This window comes from Eleginops maclovinus, chromosome 23 (genome assembly GCF_036324505.1).
Source record: "Eleginops maclovinus isolate JMC-PN-2008 ecotype Puerto Natales chromosome 23, JC_Emac_rtc_rv5, whole genome shotgun sequence".
Lineage (NCBI taxonomy): Eukaryota > Metazoa > Chordata > Actinopteri > Perciformes > Eleginopidae > Eleginops > Eleginops maclovinus.
The window spans coordinates 17,203,455-17,219,967 of record NC_086371.1 but is presented as its reverse complement, the minus strand read 5'-3'; the positions used below and the strand labels follow the sequence as shown (position 1 = coordinate 17,219,967).

At 38.9% G+C, this 16,513-nt stretch overlaps 1 protein-coding gene across 3 annotated transcripts in view; it reads left to right on the top strand.

Annotated features, from left to right (window-relative positions):
* Nucleotides 1–307: 307 nt before the first annotated feature.
* The window catches only part of pdlim7 (PDZ and LIM domain 7), a 29,130-nt gene continuing 12,924 nt past the window's right edge, over nt 308–16,513 (top strand). Inside the window, exons 1-5 of one of the 3 annotated variants that reach the window (XM_063875934.1) lie at nt 308–486; nt 2,674–2,772; nt 9,611–9,762; nt 14,692–14,716; nt 15,601–15,806. In XM_063875934.1, the coding sequence (XP_063732004.1) occupies nt 457–486; nt 2,674–2,772; nt 9,611–9,762; nt 14,692–14,716; nt 15,601–15,806 (512 nt within the window). In that variant the 5' untranslated portion in view covers nt 308–456. Of the gene's footprint in view, nt 487–1,754; nt 2,007–2,673; nt 2,773–9,610; nt 9,763–14,691; nt 14,717–15,600; nt 15,807–16,513 lie in introns of those variants that run through there. The other 2 variants (XM_063875935.1, XM_063875933.1) reach the window with 2 other exon arrangements.

Below are 16,513 nucleotides of genomic sequence, written 5' to 3'. Positions count from 1 at the left end.
ATTATAAACGCTGTTGAAATAACGATACACTTATGTTTGGGGAACTCAGACTTCTCTGCTAAATAGCCCAATTATTGTTGAAAAATACCGCATACTCATTGTTTGTTTATGTTGTGCAATGATAATTTGTTTCCTTTTTTTCGTAAACAAAATACCCATTTCTGTATTCAAAGTGGCATTAAAGTCCTTATTACTGATATGGATTGTCTCTCCATGGTTTAACAGCTGAGATGTAAGCAAAGCACGGCCTCTTCTGGTTTATAGCCCGAATATGAAATGAAGCAGCGGCCCATGTGACTTCTGACGTTACAGCCGAGTCCTGCTAAAAAGAATGTGAGGGAATGATCCTGCTGCTCACCAAAGGGAACCACTGTGGCTTCCTAACGTCCGCTTTAAGGAAGTGCGAAAGTTAGCCTACTTACCGATTGACTTTTTTATCCACTAGACTGACTCGCGATGTCTGGCGAACACATCGAAGGACAAGAGGTAAGCTTCTTTTTTTTTTTTTACATGTCCACACATGTGAATGCGTTCCTTCGTGAGTAGGAGTAATTTTAAAGCCAACTTTTCCACAGTTTGAGTTTTTGTATGGGTTGTGTTGTGCTCCTAACTTTGCACTTGGTGCACTATGGTTTTAGGCTAGCTGCTCTGAATTACCGTCGGTCTTACTACTTTGAAGACATTTTCCTGTCCTTTCCTGCTACTTCCTTAAGGAATGTGAATGGTTTATTTCAGGTTCTGCTCTGCAGTGGTTTAGCAGTCTTCAGTCTTTAGATACCTGCTAAAAATGTGTGTCTTGGACACTTTAATCAATTAAAAGTAGGCTAAATAAGCTTATAAAGAGGTTGTCTGTATGAAATAAGTGTCTAATTTCGTGGTAAAAGTACTAGTTCCTATAGAAATACAACATGGACACCATAGATTATAAATAGCAATAGGCTACCATAAACAGGGACCCCGTCGTTTGAGTGAGTACTACAGGCATTACTGGTCTATACAGGCTATTGGTTTGGGGTTGATGTGGTTGGTATTTAATTAAACAAATTGTACCAGTCCTCATGCAATAACTGTCTTTTTATAATTTGCTTAGAACAACATATTGATCCATTTTAAATAACTTCATTATTTGTGGCTGCAATTGCTTTTTCCCATCTCAAACATTCTAAAAATGAGACGAGATAAGGTAACATGGGAAAAGACACAGTAACTTATTCAAGTTTGGTAATTAAGACCGTTTATCCAATCCTGAAAGTGTATTGACATTCAGTTTTGAACATAGTTTTAAATAAATAGATTCAGATTAAAACTGTTGCTTGTTTTTATTTAATAAGCAGTTTTGCAGTTTTTCTGGATGGGGTCATAAAGGAAGCTTAGCTGGTCGCTTTTTACAGTACTTTTGAAAAGGACCATAATGCTATTTTTGTCTATTATGTATGAGTTCAGTTGCAGTTTTTACTATAGCTTCTCTGTTTCTTTAAGATCTTGATTTTAAAATGTAATTGCTGGTTTGGTTGTACTGTGCTTCATGCCCTGCATAAGGAATGTTGAATTTCCAAAGGTTTGCTTCAGTCGTGGCCGTTTGCTGCTTCTCAAGTACACTTTATTAAAAAACACATCCATTGACTGTTGTAGGCTTTTGCCAGAATATAGGGGTAGTTGACGTTACCTCTACCCCCCTCTCTCTGTGACTCATGTGGGTGTTGGGCTGAAATAGTTTGGTGTAGTTTTACATTCCTTATATAGCCTCTGAGGAGTGAGCGGAGGCTAGGGCTCGCCTGTGTCACAGACAGTGTCGGGGTAGGGTTAGCCAACAGAGAGAGAATCTGCTTGCCCTAGCTTACTGACTCTAGCTTTCTCCCAGCATTGGGATATTGGTCACCCCCTGAGGTTAAGGTAGGTTTGCATAGGTGGAATCTTGGGAAGCTAGCTATGTGTCATGAAGGGCAATGACACCTGGGAGAGTTGGGGAGGAGGAGCGAGAGGTGTGTAAGGGTGCAGGTACAGAGGTCAGTTGTACAGCCTTAACTCGCAAGGAAGAGCAAGTGACGTAGCCTGATGTCTCAAGTTGCCTCTGGTTCCTAAAATTACCTCGATATTTAGTGACTTGCCATGCTATGCCTCTGATAAGTTCTGCTGAAGTTAGTTTCAAACTGTTTGCATGGTATCACAGCTAACCAAATTATGTCAAATATTGAAACCGGCAATGTTTTTCACACCAATTTGCATGTTGTGGGCCAATGTTTTATTACGGCTCACTTTAAATAGTTGAATTATTAATTACAATGAGATAGTCACAAGAAAGAAAATTACTTTTGTGTTGTCCAGTCGTTGTTGGTGGTACTCTTTTTTTGTATTGTTTATGTTTGACACTCTTGAGTTGGGCATCTATATGAATGCTACGATGCAGTATTTTATTGCCTTGTGACATGTTATTACCAAATTGACACATTTAATGAATTTTCTGTTACAAAGATAATAGAGATCTTTTCACAAATGTAACATTATATGCTCTAACACAGCAAACAACCTTTGATGTCAGTTTCTGTATGGAATGCGTGTGTTTGTTTTGGAAATAAATGCAGACAACAGGCAGGATGGAGCAGAAAAGGATCTTTTTTTTTCCAAGGCTTTCTGAATAATTAAGACCCTGTTTCCTCTTTTCTCTTTCCCAAGGCTATGAACATATACTCTGTAAACCTCAGCGGCCCAGCGCCCTGGGGCTTCAGGCTGCAAGGTGGCAAGGACTTCAGCATGCCCCTCACCGTCTCCAGGGTAAGAAACTGTTAGTCAGCTTTTGTACTTCGTTGCATCTGTTAACATTGAGGAATTTGCTCTGACCATTTGGATGAAAGACCCTCCTGTAAAGTAATTTATGTCAAAGCTTTGAAATAAAAGCCTTATATTTGCAAGCGTTTATTGTTGGCTCCACATAATGAACCTACCTGATGATTATATGTATGTCATATTTGGTCTGGCCTTCATAATACAGGAGACTGGTGTTCATTTTCATATCATTCACATAATTATGGAGAATATCCCAACCAATATCCAGTACATGTTAACATCCAGTACCTTTGGATTGAAATAATTCATCGGTCATGCACATGCTGTTTGTATTGCAATGCTTTCTACTCTCCATGTTAGGTCATTGCTGTTTTACTGTATTCATTTTAGATACTCAATAACTACTGTTGCTATTGAAGAGAGCAGCAACCACTTTCCAGGCCTTATAAGTGCAGTGCTACTTTGCCTGACAAACACAGTCTCCCTCTTGCAGCCACACACGCATGTACACACATAAAATCATTCCTACAATGCTGCTGCCAGCAATTGCACACACAGAACTGACATTCTACTATGCACTCATTCCTTGATGACGTTGTTATATTGCTACCTTTGACCTATCATCAGTACATCATGTTCAACTTCTCCAGTTTCCTATTTTAGACATAATTAGGAGTTAAAGGTAATCAAACGGGTTGGGCCTCACAAGGTTATTCCACATTCTTTCAAACACTTTCATTTCTTTGTTTGTTGTAACTGCCAACTAAAAAGCTTTGAACGCATGATGCACTTTTTTAAAATCTTGATTTGCTTAGTACGAACAACGGAGTCTACAGGGTGTCCATGGTAGCATCATATTAAAGCGTGTGTGTAAAGTTGATGTAATCCTGTTGGGAAGGCAGCAGTTATCACCATTCTTGTTAGTACATGTCTTGTATCTGCTCTGCTCTCTGGCAGGCATCAGAGTCTAAAACACAATGTTCCTATTGGATTCATGACAACAAACATTCCCTTCTACTCATAAAAGAGCAAACAGATGTATAACCCCATCTGTCTAATTGCCCAGGACAAAACAGGGATTTTTGGTGGGATATAAAACTTGAATAGGAGGACTGGCAAGGCGTACTGTAGGTTGAATGTCAGCAGGTGTGTCAGTAGTTGTGTTAATAGGGTTGAATAATCCTGACTAATCAGCCATGTTGCTCGCCTTTTCTGTATAGCGTTTCCTTTCCAGTCTCTTTGGCATTTTGGTAGATCCAGGTTCCTTTTGTTTACTTCTAGGATTGGATCGTTACTGATTGGTCTCTGGCTAATACCTTTGAGGCTTGCTCCAGCAGTCCACCCGGCTCCAGGCTACAGAAGTTATAGATGTGACGGGTTTTCTCTCTTTATACTTCTTAGGGACTAGTGCCATGACTTGCGCTTGTCATAAAAGACTGAACCGTGAATCACAGTCACAGAGGATGAAACAGCACAACCAGGGGATGTAAACCTCAAAGATTTACAGTCCCCCTTGTAAAGGGAAGAAAAAATATGGCCTGAACTCACTTGGCTCAAATTTAATGGGTGGTCTTTTTTTTACTGGTATGTAGCTAATGAGATAAGAATCCAGGCATTAGGTAAAAAGCATTAACCCTCTGAAAACATGTTGAGTGACAGGACAAAAGGCAGTAAAACAAAGAGATTGCATGTGATAACTTCTGAAAGATAAATGCATTTGAGTGTTTTATACAAGGATTAGATGACAGTTAGTGACGTTGGGACCCAATTTATTTAGAGTTCATGTTTAAATAAAACCAATTCATTTCAGTTTTGTCATTTGGTGGCAGATCTTTGTATTTGGGAAGTTTTGAGACCTCTTACCTCCTGTGTGTGAGACTGAGTTGGTATAAAGGTTTCCATGCTCTAAGAATGCTCTTTTTTTTCCATTCCTCCTCTGTCTGCGAGCCTGGAGAGCTGAGCTTTCTCAGCATTCCTGGGATTTTTCTCGTGTCCACCCGCTCACTGCCAACAGACAATCCTCTTGTCTCCTTCTGTGTCTAATATGTCTTCCACACTCACTTTTGACAAGCATATGACAGGACTCTCCCAAACTGGAATACTTTTTCAGTGAGATCAGAGGAAAGGAGACCATGCCAAGACAAACTGTTAAGTCATAGTGGAAGGAAAACACTTTTTTTTGGCCTTAGCATAATATGTATACACCCATCACACCCAAAAAAACACATCATTTATTTGAATAGATTTATTTTGTATTAATATCCTACTTTTTTGTTTTCTTTGCCTTGAGATAGCAGATGTATGAACACTTATAACAAGTTAAGTTAATCCAAAGTGCTTTTGACCCTTCACCATGCTATTAAGAGAAATCTAAAGAAAAGACAAACAAAGAGAAATCAATGCCTTTCTCTGTCTGTTTAATGACCGAAATGCCCTTATATCTATTTCTAACTGACAAAGTAATACTGGAGACAGCCATGTGAGTCAGTAGGGCCTCGACCCAGCCTCGGATGAACATAATTTGAATGCTGCTTTGCCATGGTGAATAGACATTTGTATTGGTGCTGGGAGCTTATTGTTGTTGGCAAGTGGAACTCAAGCGAATTGACTATTGCACTTCCATTAAATTCAGGACTTGTGAGAGTCTTAAAAAAATGTGCAAATGTGAAGAAGCAGAGATATCCTGACTTTTATATGTCGAACGGGTATAACTCCAAAAACACTTGACCCAAACAATGAAGCTTCATGATACCTTTCTTTACTACCGTTACATTTCAAGCTTCCAGTTTCTAACATAGGATTACTGTCTGTTAAACCCTCATTACATTTGAACACAACATTTTTCGTATGAAAAGATTAAACTTTGCGTATGCAACGAACGTCTCCTCATATGAAAGCTGCCTCTTAAAATGTTTAGACAGTCAGTCAGAGTTGTTAGTTTGATCCTCGCTACAGAAATAGCCTACTTTGTATTTACCCTTTTTCTAAACAACCTTGTGCCAACTTGTTTTGTTGAATTTCTCAAGACTTCTTTGACTTTCACAAGTCTGAGGTATACTTAAATAAAATTATATCCCTCCACATGTCTGCAATGACATCCTGTTGTCGTCAAATTTAGGAAGCAAGATGTCGTCGTATCGGCCGTTTCATTGGAGTTTCCACAGAGTCTATCCCAATCTGGCGCAGGCACTCCTAAGGAGTTTCAGCATATATCTGTCCCAGATCTCGTGCCATCGTGATTCCATAAACGCTATGATAGCATAGCTTATAGCCATGCCTCCTGCGTACCATCTGGTTCCTATCATTTAAAACATACCGCTACCCTGAAATGAAACATTGCGAGGAAATTACAGATGATGTCAAGTCAAGCATCGGGAAGAGACATGTGAATGTCTGTCCACCACTACATCTGGATGTGTCATCGAGTCTTATATTCCTGTTTCTCTGCATGTGTCTCCGTCTGGCTCGTAGGCCATCTGTTACTTTATCACTTGTGTACTCTTTAAAGACTCCCCCTCTCTCATACACACACAGCCTGCCCCCTCTAACAGGAGGCCATGTTAGAGGGGGGAATTAATAATTCAGTACTAACTGATAGATTACCCGTAGGGAGCATTTCTTTTGTGGCTAGTCTAATGTTGTGATCGGTGCAGCAGTGTTTTAAGGTGAGTAAGTGCTAGGTGTTCCACTGCAGCCGTTTCAGGGGGACTACATACTTGAAGGTTTGGTTTTCCATTTCTCAGAGGGATATTTATGGCCTTGCATCAGCTGTGCTGTGTGAGTGATGTAAGGACAGACTGTCTCTCGGCCCCCAAATAGCAGTGGAAAGAATAAAAGTGAGCTGGGTACAGAGTTACATGGCCAGTATATCTACAGCTTTAGATAAATCCTAGTGCATTATTAGTTCAACCAAAAACAAGAACAGCCAGCCCGGAGCGAGTGTGAGGTCCTGGCTCACCTGTAGGGTCAGTCAAGGGAAGCACTTCAAAGTTAAATTCAAGACGTTGCATTTTGAAAGGTTGGATCATACTTTGAAATTTGATAGTATACCAAATCAGTTCTTGTGCTGTGCTCTGCCAAAAAGCCTTGAAACACGCCGTTATCTGTTCAGCTTACCCTGTGGTTGCGAATACCTTTTGATCTATAAACATCATGCCATTAGTGTGAGGCGAGTTGCAATCATATTTGCACCAAATACTTTATGAACGAATGAGTCTGCTTTTGTGTGTTACTTGTGTCAGAGGAAACAGCCAAATAAAAGCCCTTGCTGCTATAGGATGTAATTGCGCATCATGTCTGCTCCATCATGTCATATCTGTAGTTGTTTGAGGTTCATTTCAGTGTGTTGCATTCAGGAACATGTTTTTCACTGTCCTTTGCTATATTGACAAACTGCTGGGGGGGTATAGGGTTTCCATCCGCCCCCTACCAGTCAAAGGTCTGAGCACAGCAACTTTAACTGCTGCCTTTTCAAGTGAGGGAACAGCTGCACCCTGAACCTGAGCCAGGAGCACAGGTGTCTGTGTCCATCAGTAACCCAGCTCACATGCACATACATTTAAAATGCACAATGTGTATGACTTCATATATAATTCTGTTTCTTTTAAGCTTACATTGACATTATGAAATATTTAATGACGGTATGTTATTTTAGATTACAGACCGGTAGTAAATTGAAGGCCAAAAACAACTTAAAACATCTCAGAACTGCTTCAGTGCTCCTTGGTATAAATTATAAACGTCTACTCATTATTTTTATTTTTATCAGAACCATTCAATGAGCCCTTGTCTGTATTAAACATTTATATTATTTTCTTCTCATTTATTTATATATTTTTTTCATTTGAGTTCTTCACCTGTGTGTATTTCCCATATAATTGTATTAAAACTAGAACAAGCTCTTTCCACAGACAACTATTCCCAGCCCTGCTTCAGAGTGGGCCTGCAAAGCTTTTATTGCTTAATTAAAGTTTCATAAAGAGTTTTTTAGTATTCTTTATGATAAAATGACATAAAATAATTGACTTTCTGTGCATTTTCTATGCTACATCGCTATTAACATTTTAACACCTATTTCTTTTACTGAGGTTTTGCTATGATTAAACAGCTCCCTTGACACTTTCACAGTGCTTCTGTGGCTTATGCCCATGGGCTGCATAGTTGTTGTTGTTGTTGTTGTTGTTGTTGTTGTTGTTGTTGTTAAACTCTAATAAAAGCATTGTTTTATTTTGGAAATGATAAGGTGCTCAAGTTTTACAATCCAGTATAGTAGTAGAAAGGTCTGCGACTCTCAGTAGTTAACCTTAGTGGTATTATGTCAGGCCATGCCCCTTTTCAGAATTTGTCACTTGTATCCATGTCATAGTTGTATTTCTCCAGTGTGCGCTGTTCAAGCTCTTTTAAGTTCTTCATTAACCCGAGAAAGTATTTATTTCTTAACCCCTCTAATTGCTTCCAGGGAGTGCAAATCAAAGGCAATTAAAGTGATGTTTGAACTTGGCCGTAAAATAAGTGGAGCTTGGATTGCCCCTGAGGAATGCATTTCTTCCTTATTTTAGTTTTGATCCAAGGCTTTAACTTTGTTGTCTTTGTGGGGTGCACAACAGCCTGAGCTGTCATCGGTTTACAGAGCATACCCTGCTCACACAAGTGTTTATGTTTAATGTGCAGAATCAAAGCCGCAAGTCTGATAGCTAAGCTGAACATGGCAGAAAACCATTGATTGAACCGCGGAGTCCTCTGAGCTTTTGATGAGCTAACATTTGCAGGGATCCATGACATCAGAGAGTAATCCTACTAGGTTTCAGCATCAGAAATGCTAGCACCCGCTCCCTTATCTGATGCTGAACACTTTGTACTCCAGCTATCTGAGACTTTGACACAAGTTTTGAGTTTCATTAAGCCGCAGGGGCAGGCTGACTACTAAACAATATTTGGCATATTTTCTCTGTATATTATTCTATGCTGACTGCCATGTCCTTTCAAAAAACCCTGTGTACATATAGAAAAAACCATTAACTACCTATGTAGAGCATGTCAAGTCCTTCCTGTTTGTAACAAGACTCCAGGGCCTCTGCTCTGACTCAAGATGTCAGCAGTCTGCGGGACGTCCGAGAGGATGAGGTCATGTTTTGTCAGAGGAACTAGTCAGAGATTTACCTGTCTAAATGGGTTGTTCCAGTATATGATGTGACTATTTGTAACATATGGTCCCTGTCTGTAGCTTTCAGGAGTTCCTTTCATAGTCACATCTGCAGCAAATCATGAGCTGATGACTGATGACATCATGATGATCCATTATGCCTGTTCCCGATAGTGTTGAGTGAAATATCTTGGCTGGCTTGTCAGGCGCAGACACGCAGACTCCCTGGGTTCATTATTAAGAGCCGTCAACAGACAAAAAGTCAAGTGAACATGACTGTGTGTGTTGAGATCACCTGTATCTGACTTTGAACTGATGATTTATATTGGGTAATTCTTTGTTATGTTGTCACACAGTGACAACTTAAGTACTTTTTTTCTCCTCCTTGGCTTGGAAAAGGTTTTCTGTTTGATACATAACCTGATGAATATAATGACAAAAAGAATGTTGAATGGAGGCAAATGTTTAGTGCACATTGCGTTGTGATAATTTTCATATCCTTAAAAGAACAAGACATAGGATGAATACAAATATCTCAGTATTTGGCCGATTAAAGGATAAGTAACTTATTTTTGCACTTCAGTCCCTGCAGCTGCCTGTTAGGAGATGTTTTAATCCATGTAACTGTCACAGCACCCTGCCTTCATGTACCTCTGGTGTCTGTCCCTGTTTCCTTTTCTGTAGCTAACCCCAGGCGGGAAGGCAGCTCAGGCTGGTGTAGGTGTGGGAGACTGGGTGGTGTCCATCAGCGACACTAATGCAGAAGACATGACCCATGTGGAGGCACAGAACCAGATCAGAGCAGCAACAGACTCCCTCACCCTCACCCTCAGCAAGTAAGTTATCTGGCGATGTAAGAAAAATCTACATGATCACTCACCCTCATTTTTATCTCGGTCATACACAGCAGCATAAACATCCTCCTTCATTCTTAGGAGAGATAAAATACTGTAATGCCCTTGAAATCTGCCTCACCATGACAGATGTTTCAAAAGACCTTGGTCTAAAAATGATCCTCACTCATAACAACATTTATTTTAAAAATAATAAATGCTCAACGTTACTTAGACTTGGACTTGAATTGTTCTTTATCTGTGCTGCTGTGAAATAAGTAATTATATGTATCAAGAGGTGATGTTTTCCATCCGGTTTCTCCCTTTTACAGTAGAGCCAAAAAAGTGCTAACTTTCTTTTTTTTGGTACAGATAATGCTACCATGTGTTCATTTATAAACGTTTTGCTTTTGTTCATTAATCCTGAACTGTGAGGCTTATAAAACATCAATTTCCTGGATTCTTGGTCCAACATCTTTGCTTAAAGGTGTGCCAAATTCCACCCACAGAGATTTCACATTTTTGCAAACAGCTTTTTTGCTATTATTCCTTCTACGAATTGTGTCAAATCTTCACATAATTGGAACTGTACGAAGCTTATTTTGGTGGTCTATATTTAGTCTTTCTGCGTAGTTGAAGCAAATAAAGTGATTTTGATCATAGGTAATAAACACACAACGTGATGGCTTTAGGTGTAACATGTAAAAACAAATATTCACATAATTTAAGTATTCTCCAAAATTCCAAATGATCTTCATAATGTGTCTTGATGCAGCTTTGAATGTAGATGCAAGTTAAAAACTTAAAAGTTAAAATTATGGTTTATACTAGTCAATACTGTTAGAAAGTTTTCCTTCTAGCTACATATATTCTCTACTTATCATTAAAATAATGCAAGATCAAGCATTAGTAGTCCGCATTCAGCAGCAGATATGAATGCCAAATGCTTTAAGGCAGGTATTTTACATACTGGCTTTTGTCTGGGTAAAATAAAACCTTTTCAGAAGAGCAAGTGGTTCCTTTTTTATGCCTGAACTTCATAATAAAACTAGAGAACAATCTTTATTCAGATTAAAACACTTCAGTATGAGCCAGGAAGGAATTTTCTCTTTTTGATTGAATTATGTTAATTAGTACTTGATAATCCACAAAGGCAAAGCACTCATACCTGCTCACATAACTCCTGCCAGAAACACCTGACTGATAAAGTGGCTCTGTAGAGTAGCCAAATGTTTCAACAGGAGTTTAATCATAAGAAAAAATAATTTCCTTTGAATAAAATGTGTTCATTCAAAAGAGTCTAAAGCCGTCAGAAGGTGAAAAATGTATAACTTGTTAAGTTATAGACTGTTAAAGATGAGCCGTGCTGCTGTCCTGGGACAGCATCACTAAATGAAATAGTGGCTGTAACCCCTGACGCCATTTTCACATATTCTGCGTTTAGTTGTTGTCTGCCAAGAAAGTTGGCTGTCAAATCTTTTTTCACTTCGTCTTAGTCAGAACAGCCACAGGTCATAGATGATCTTTTTAAAGTGTTTTTCTTTATTTCTCCAAACAATATTTTCCGGTTCCAGCTTCTCAAATGTGAGGATTTGATGCTTTACTTTGTCAAACATGACGGCACACTGCATATCTTATAATTATATACAATTATCTATAACATATAATAACATAATCTTCAGAAAGGTTAAAATAGACAGAATCCTTGAATAAAGTCATTTTATTTGTAATATGTACTAAATATAGCAGCAGGTCATGCCGAGAGATAATGACTGTTTCTCGAACAGATATTATCAAAGAGCTGCAATCCCTGTTTCCCATACAGCCAACAAGGCACATTGCTGATGTTGCATTTTTTTTTTCTGCAGAAAGAGGTCATGCACTACACTTCGACCTGCTAAACTCCTTAAAAGGAGTGCGATGCAGAAAGAGACAGAGAGAGCAGTAGAGTCATGGGTGGGGTTTTTTAGAGTTCTTGTTGGTCTTCGTGGTTGGGGGATAAGAATCAAGAAAAGTGGCGTCATGCTTTCTGCAGAGGGATGGATCAGTTGTCTAATTCAAGCCAGATGTGCCCCCTGTCGGTCCAAAAAAAGGTGCAAACCTCAAACCTGGACTTTGATAATAAATGCCGCCATGTTTAGATACACATATTAAACCTGGGAAATCTGGAATAATAAGATTCTATGAGGCCTGTTCCTGGTATGGAATTCAAAATAAACTTTGTATACATACTAGTATTTCAGCTATCTACGATTCCTAGAGCATATTGCGATAAACACATCTTTTATGTTTATGATATGTGTGTAATAACATACTTACACACACAAACTGAAAGTTTGCTGTAGTTATTTCCCTGAAGGTTAGAGCATTTCTTTATTTGCACAGCTTTCTTTTGTGACGCAAAATTAAATTAGGGTGATATGTGTTAAGGGTTATTGCAAACCAAATCTAACTGGGGCTATGTATGTGAAATATTGTTAAGGACACAACATCAATGGCAGAAAAGACTGTAACTGTGCATTTTAAATGTATATTTAATGTCCAAGGTTTTCTCGTTTCCTTCCTCTCGCAGGGATTGGTGTAATGTTTTGAAAAGCCTATAATAGGCCAACATTAGCCATACTTTTCCTGCACACTGCGGTTTGCCTCCTCTATTTCTCATCTCTATGAGGAGTCCAACTATTGTAAACATTTCACATTCTTCACTCTTGTTTTCTTAACCATGACTCCCTTGACGCCCTCTATTGTTATTATATTGTAAGACGAGCAAATATTGTTTTTCCTAAAACACTTCTCAGAGAAGAGCTATTGTCAGTTTTATTTATCCGTATCTTGGCTCCCATCCACACTTTCTTTATGTCATGAGAGGAGGACAGCTGCACTATGATGAAATATGGTCTATTGTTTGGTTTAGTGCCTCAATTTGTTCAACATCAATGATCATTTGCTGTCTTTTTTTATGGGAAAGGTTTAGGCTTATCCAGAGCTTTTTTATATAGAGAGTGAAATCAAATAAATATGGGCAATAGATTGTCAGGCTTCAAAGGGACGAGATCATGTAGCAGCTACAAGGACACACTATGTCCATATCTCTTTGCTCACTTTCATGGATTACCCTGCAGTGTTGTGGTTGGTGTCGATGATGTGGGGAAAGTTGATTACAGTATCATGGGAGATGATTTTTTTTGGGTGAAATTTCTACCTTAATCTTCCATCAGCTTGAAAGCCTTGCGTGCGTCAGTTCAGATTAGTGACCCATGAAATGAGGCAGGAAATGATGTCATAGTGTGCATATTCAGTTTCTGCACAGGTCAAACATGGTCCAAGCAAACTACTTATTCCCTGAAACGATGACTTAATCAGCCCCACATTTGTGTCCAGTTAGCCAAAATAAATACAGTACATTGAGGCTGTAATAGACATTCCTCATATCCCTGCTTTTCTCAGGTATTACTCATCAAATTATGGGTTTAGGTGAGTTGAAGCAATATGAATGTCACATTGATTGTCTTCTCCCGAAGTGTGTCAAGCACAGACATTCCTTCACTGCTTTCACTATATCTATACAGCACTGTTGTTGTCATCCTGTCTTTGGCATTGCTCTATCAGTTGTGAGCAGGCTCTGACATGAGCTGTTATTCATTTCTCATTGTCACAGGAAGCACTGACCATTGTTTTGTGTGTGTGTGTATGACTGTAGCCTGAAACAATGAGGGCGACTGCAGGGCTGGTTCATATTTTTTTCACTCTGTTGTAGCTTTCTGCAGCATGTACACTTTGGGCAGGGAATGGTAGTGGTTTATGTTTATTTTTAGAGCCAGCAACTATGTAATGCAAGATGCCTCCATGTTTAATGTGTACAGATATTTTAATGAACCGTCTGTTCTGTTGCTCCAGTCAGCAGAGGCACCGCAGTAATGTGAATCCTGGGATTAGAGTTATTAAGTGTACTACTTTGAGGCCTGTGCACTACTCTTTACAGGGTGGATGAATATGTATACAGTCCAAGGCTATGTGTGAAAAGTGCTTAGGTTTTTGAGTTATATATTGCCATCGCAAAACATAAAAAAATATCACATTCTTTTATTCCAACATTTCTAAAGCGTGTACCATCCCTGATTAGGTTTTTGGAGCGTAAAGGGGCTCGCTATTACAAACACAAGCAGCATGAGCAAACACGTCCGGTTTAACTCAATGATCTGAAACCACTCCATAAAATACAAAAAAGTGCAGTTGCAGCTGTAAACATCCTAAATCCAACACTAGATTATGTTCATCTGTTCTCATGCAGTTTTATGATGCATTGGATAATTATTATAATTGGCATTTTGTTGCATTCTCTTTTATTCTGGCATCTGTGAGTGGTTTAGGTAAGTGGGTTAAACTGGGCCTGTTTAAAAGCTGTCTGATCACTTGTTTAGAAACTCCTTGTAAAACCGTCTCAAGCAGAGTTGCTGCAACTCCGTCTTAAAGCCATTAAGCTTGCAGTTATGAGTTGTCTTAACTAAATGAAAGGATGGCCAAAACCACAACAATTGGCCAAAACCAGAAAAATGTTTTTGTAAAAAATGATTAATAATAATAAATCCTCTTAAGCTATAACTGAAGCCACTCTGTAAACCACTTACAAAGTTATGTGTGATTCAAACTAATAGTTTAAGATAAGATTTGTTAATTAAATGTGTTTTAGTAGAGTGGGTAATACAGAAAAATGTCATTTTGTAGCTTGTTACAAAATTGTTGCTGTCGCTATACAATCTTTATAAGCTTTTTTCAGTTTGAACAATCAAGTTTAATCAAGAAATTATAAAGAAAACTATTATTATGAAAGAAGACTCAACATGGATGCAGTCTTAATTGTAACCTAAATTTGTAAAGCTGACTTTATTGTATGTATGTACGAATAACTATCTCCGTCTCTTCTTTTCACAGAGCTTTTAAAGCGGGAGAGCAGAAGGTAAGGCTGAATCATTGATCTCACCTATGTGTGACACTTGTGCGCTTTGGCATGGTCTGCTACTGGACTAGAGTGACACTGATTGAATTTGAAACTCTTTTAATCGTTGCTCACATTTGGCTTCAACAGTGTGTCGTGTCACTTTGTGTTTAAATTCATCTGATTCACCTGTCGAGCTCTCACAGAGTCTATGCACTGTGCATTAGCAAAGCATCAGTGAGTCGCTAAATGAGATGTTTGTTGGATGGAGTGTTGTGAATACTGCTTTTTGAATCCCCTGTGGTTTCTTTTGTGGTGCCTTTCACAACCCCAGACTAACACTAATGCATTTAGTTTCACTGTCAAACCTCTTGAGAGCTACTTTCCAGCCTGATTACAATGTAAATGGTACAATAGTGACATGAACTGCTTTGTGCTGAGTGTTGCTTTTAGTAAAGCAGCAGTAATACCTTTCCAAAAGTCAATGTGCCAATTAAGCAGGTTCTCTTTAACAGTCCCTGCATTATGTTCAGTGAGAAATCTCATTAGAGAGACATGTCAGTCAAATATGACAATTTCTCCCTTTTGAGCCTTTTCTTTTTACCAGCAGTAGCATATTACTTTAGCCTGTCTATGGCAGACTGCCAAAACAAATAAAATGGCTGTGTTCACACTTCTTAAGCACTTCTTCGGTGCACAGAGAAAAGCCTGAAGGCTTTGACAGAGCTGATCCTGCAGCCTGGAGTAATAATGTGCAGTGAAAAAATATTGTGCTCCGCTCGGAGCTCTCTTTATATAAAGTTTGGGATTGTGCAAACGCAGAAGGAACTTTCACTATATGTCAAAATGTGTAACTGCATGTTGTGTGTTGTGTTGCATTGTCTCCCTCTCCCACATCCTCATAGGACTCACTTGCTCCGGCTTCTGTTCAGCCCAAGTACTCCTTTGCTCCCAGCACAACCATTAACAAGATGGCGAGGCCATTTACAGCAGGTGGTGCTGGTGGAGGTAGTGCCAACTCAGGACCCGCTATTAAACCTGTGGCATACTCCCCTAAACTTAACACCCCAAGCTCACAGGGCCGTGCCAGTGTGCAGCAGCCACAGAATGGGTAGGTGTATAATAAACTCTATTCCCTTTGGAACCACAACATGAATAATGTGGTTTTAATGGTATTTCTGATGACTCATTATTCTGGTTTTACACTGAGGAGAAAATAACTCCTTCAGGATTTCTAAACTGCATTATGTTGAGAACTTCATTCACCACATTGCCACAATTATGTCACAGATTTTGAGCAGTGTTCCAGAAGACATATCAAAAATGTATGCTGACTCATTGCTGTGATCAACTTAATTACTCCACTCTGCCAATAACGTCAGAAACAAGATGGCAGGCATATGACAGTTTATAGTTGTCCCAGGAAAGATTTTGTTTTCACAGCTGAGGATTTCAGCCTAACGCAGCAACACATAGTAACAGATATACATATGACAACATACAGAATTATAGGGAACATTATGTATAAATCCTTATGCATTATGTATGAATAATGTCAGGGAAGCTGATTGTTCAAGGCTGCAAACCTTTCTCCATTTAAGTGTCCTGTATCGCTTTCCACAAGGGAATAATATGAAGTGTTGGTTCAGAGTTTTTAATGAGTTTTGTATAAAGTTATGTCATTGCTCAAGACCCTAGCAGTACTTAACTGCCATTACATACCATGATATCATGATGAACTCTGGCCAAAGAATAATTTGGTGGAAATTGGAGGAGGTTGAGAAGTATTTATCTGAAAAGAGATCCAAATGATCTTGT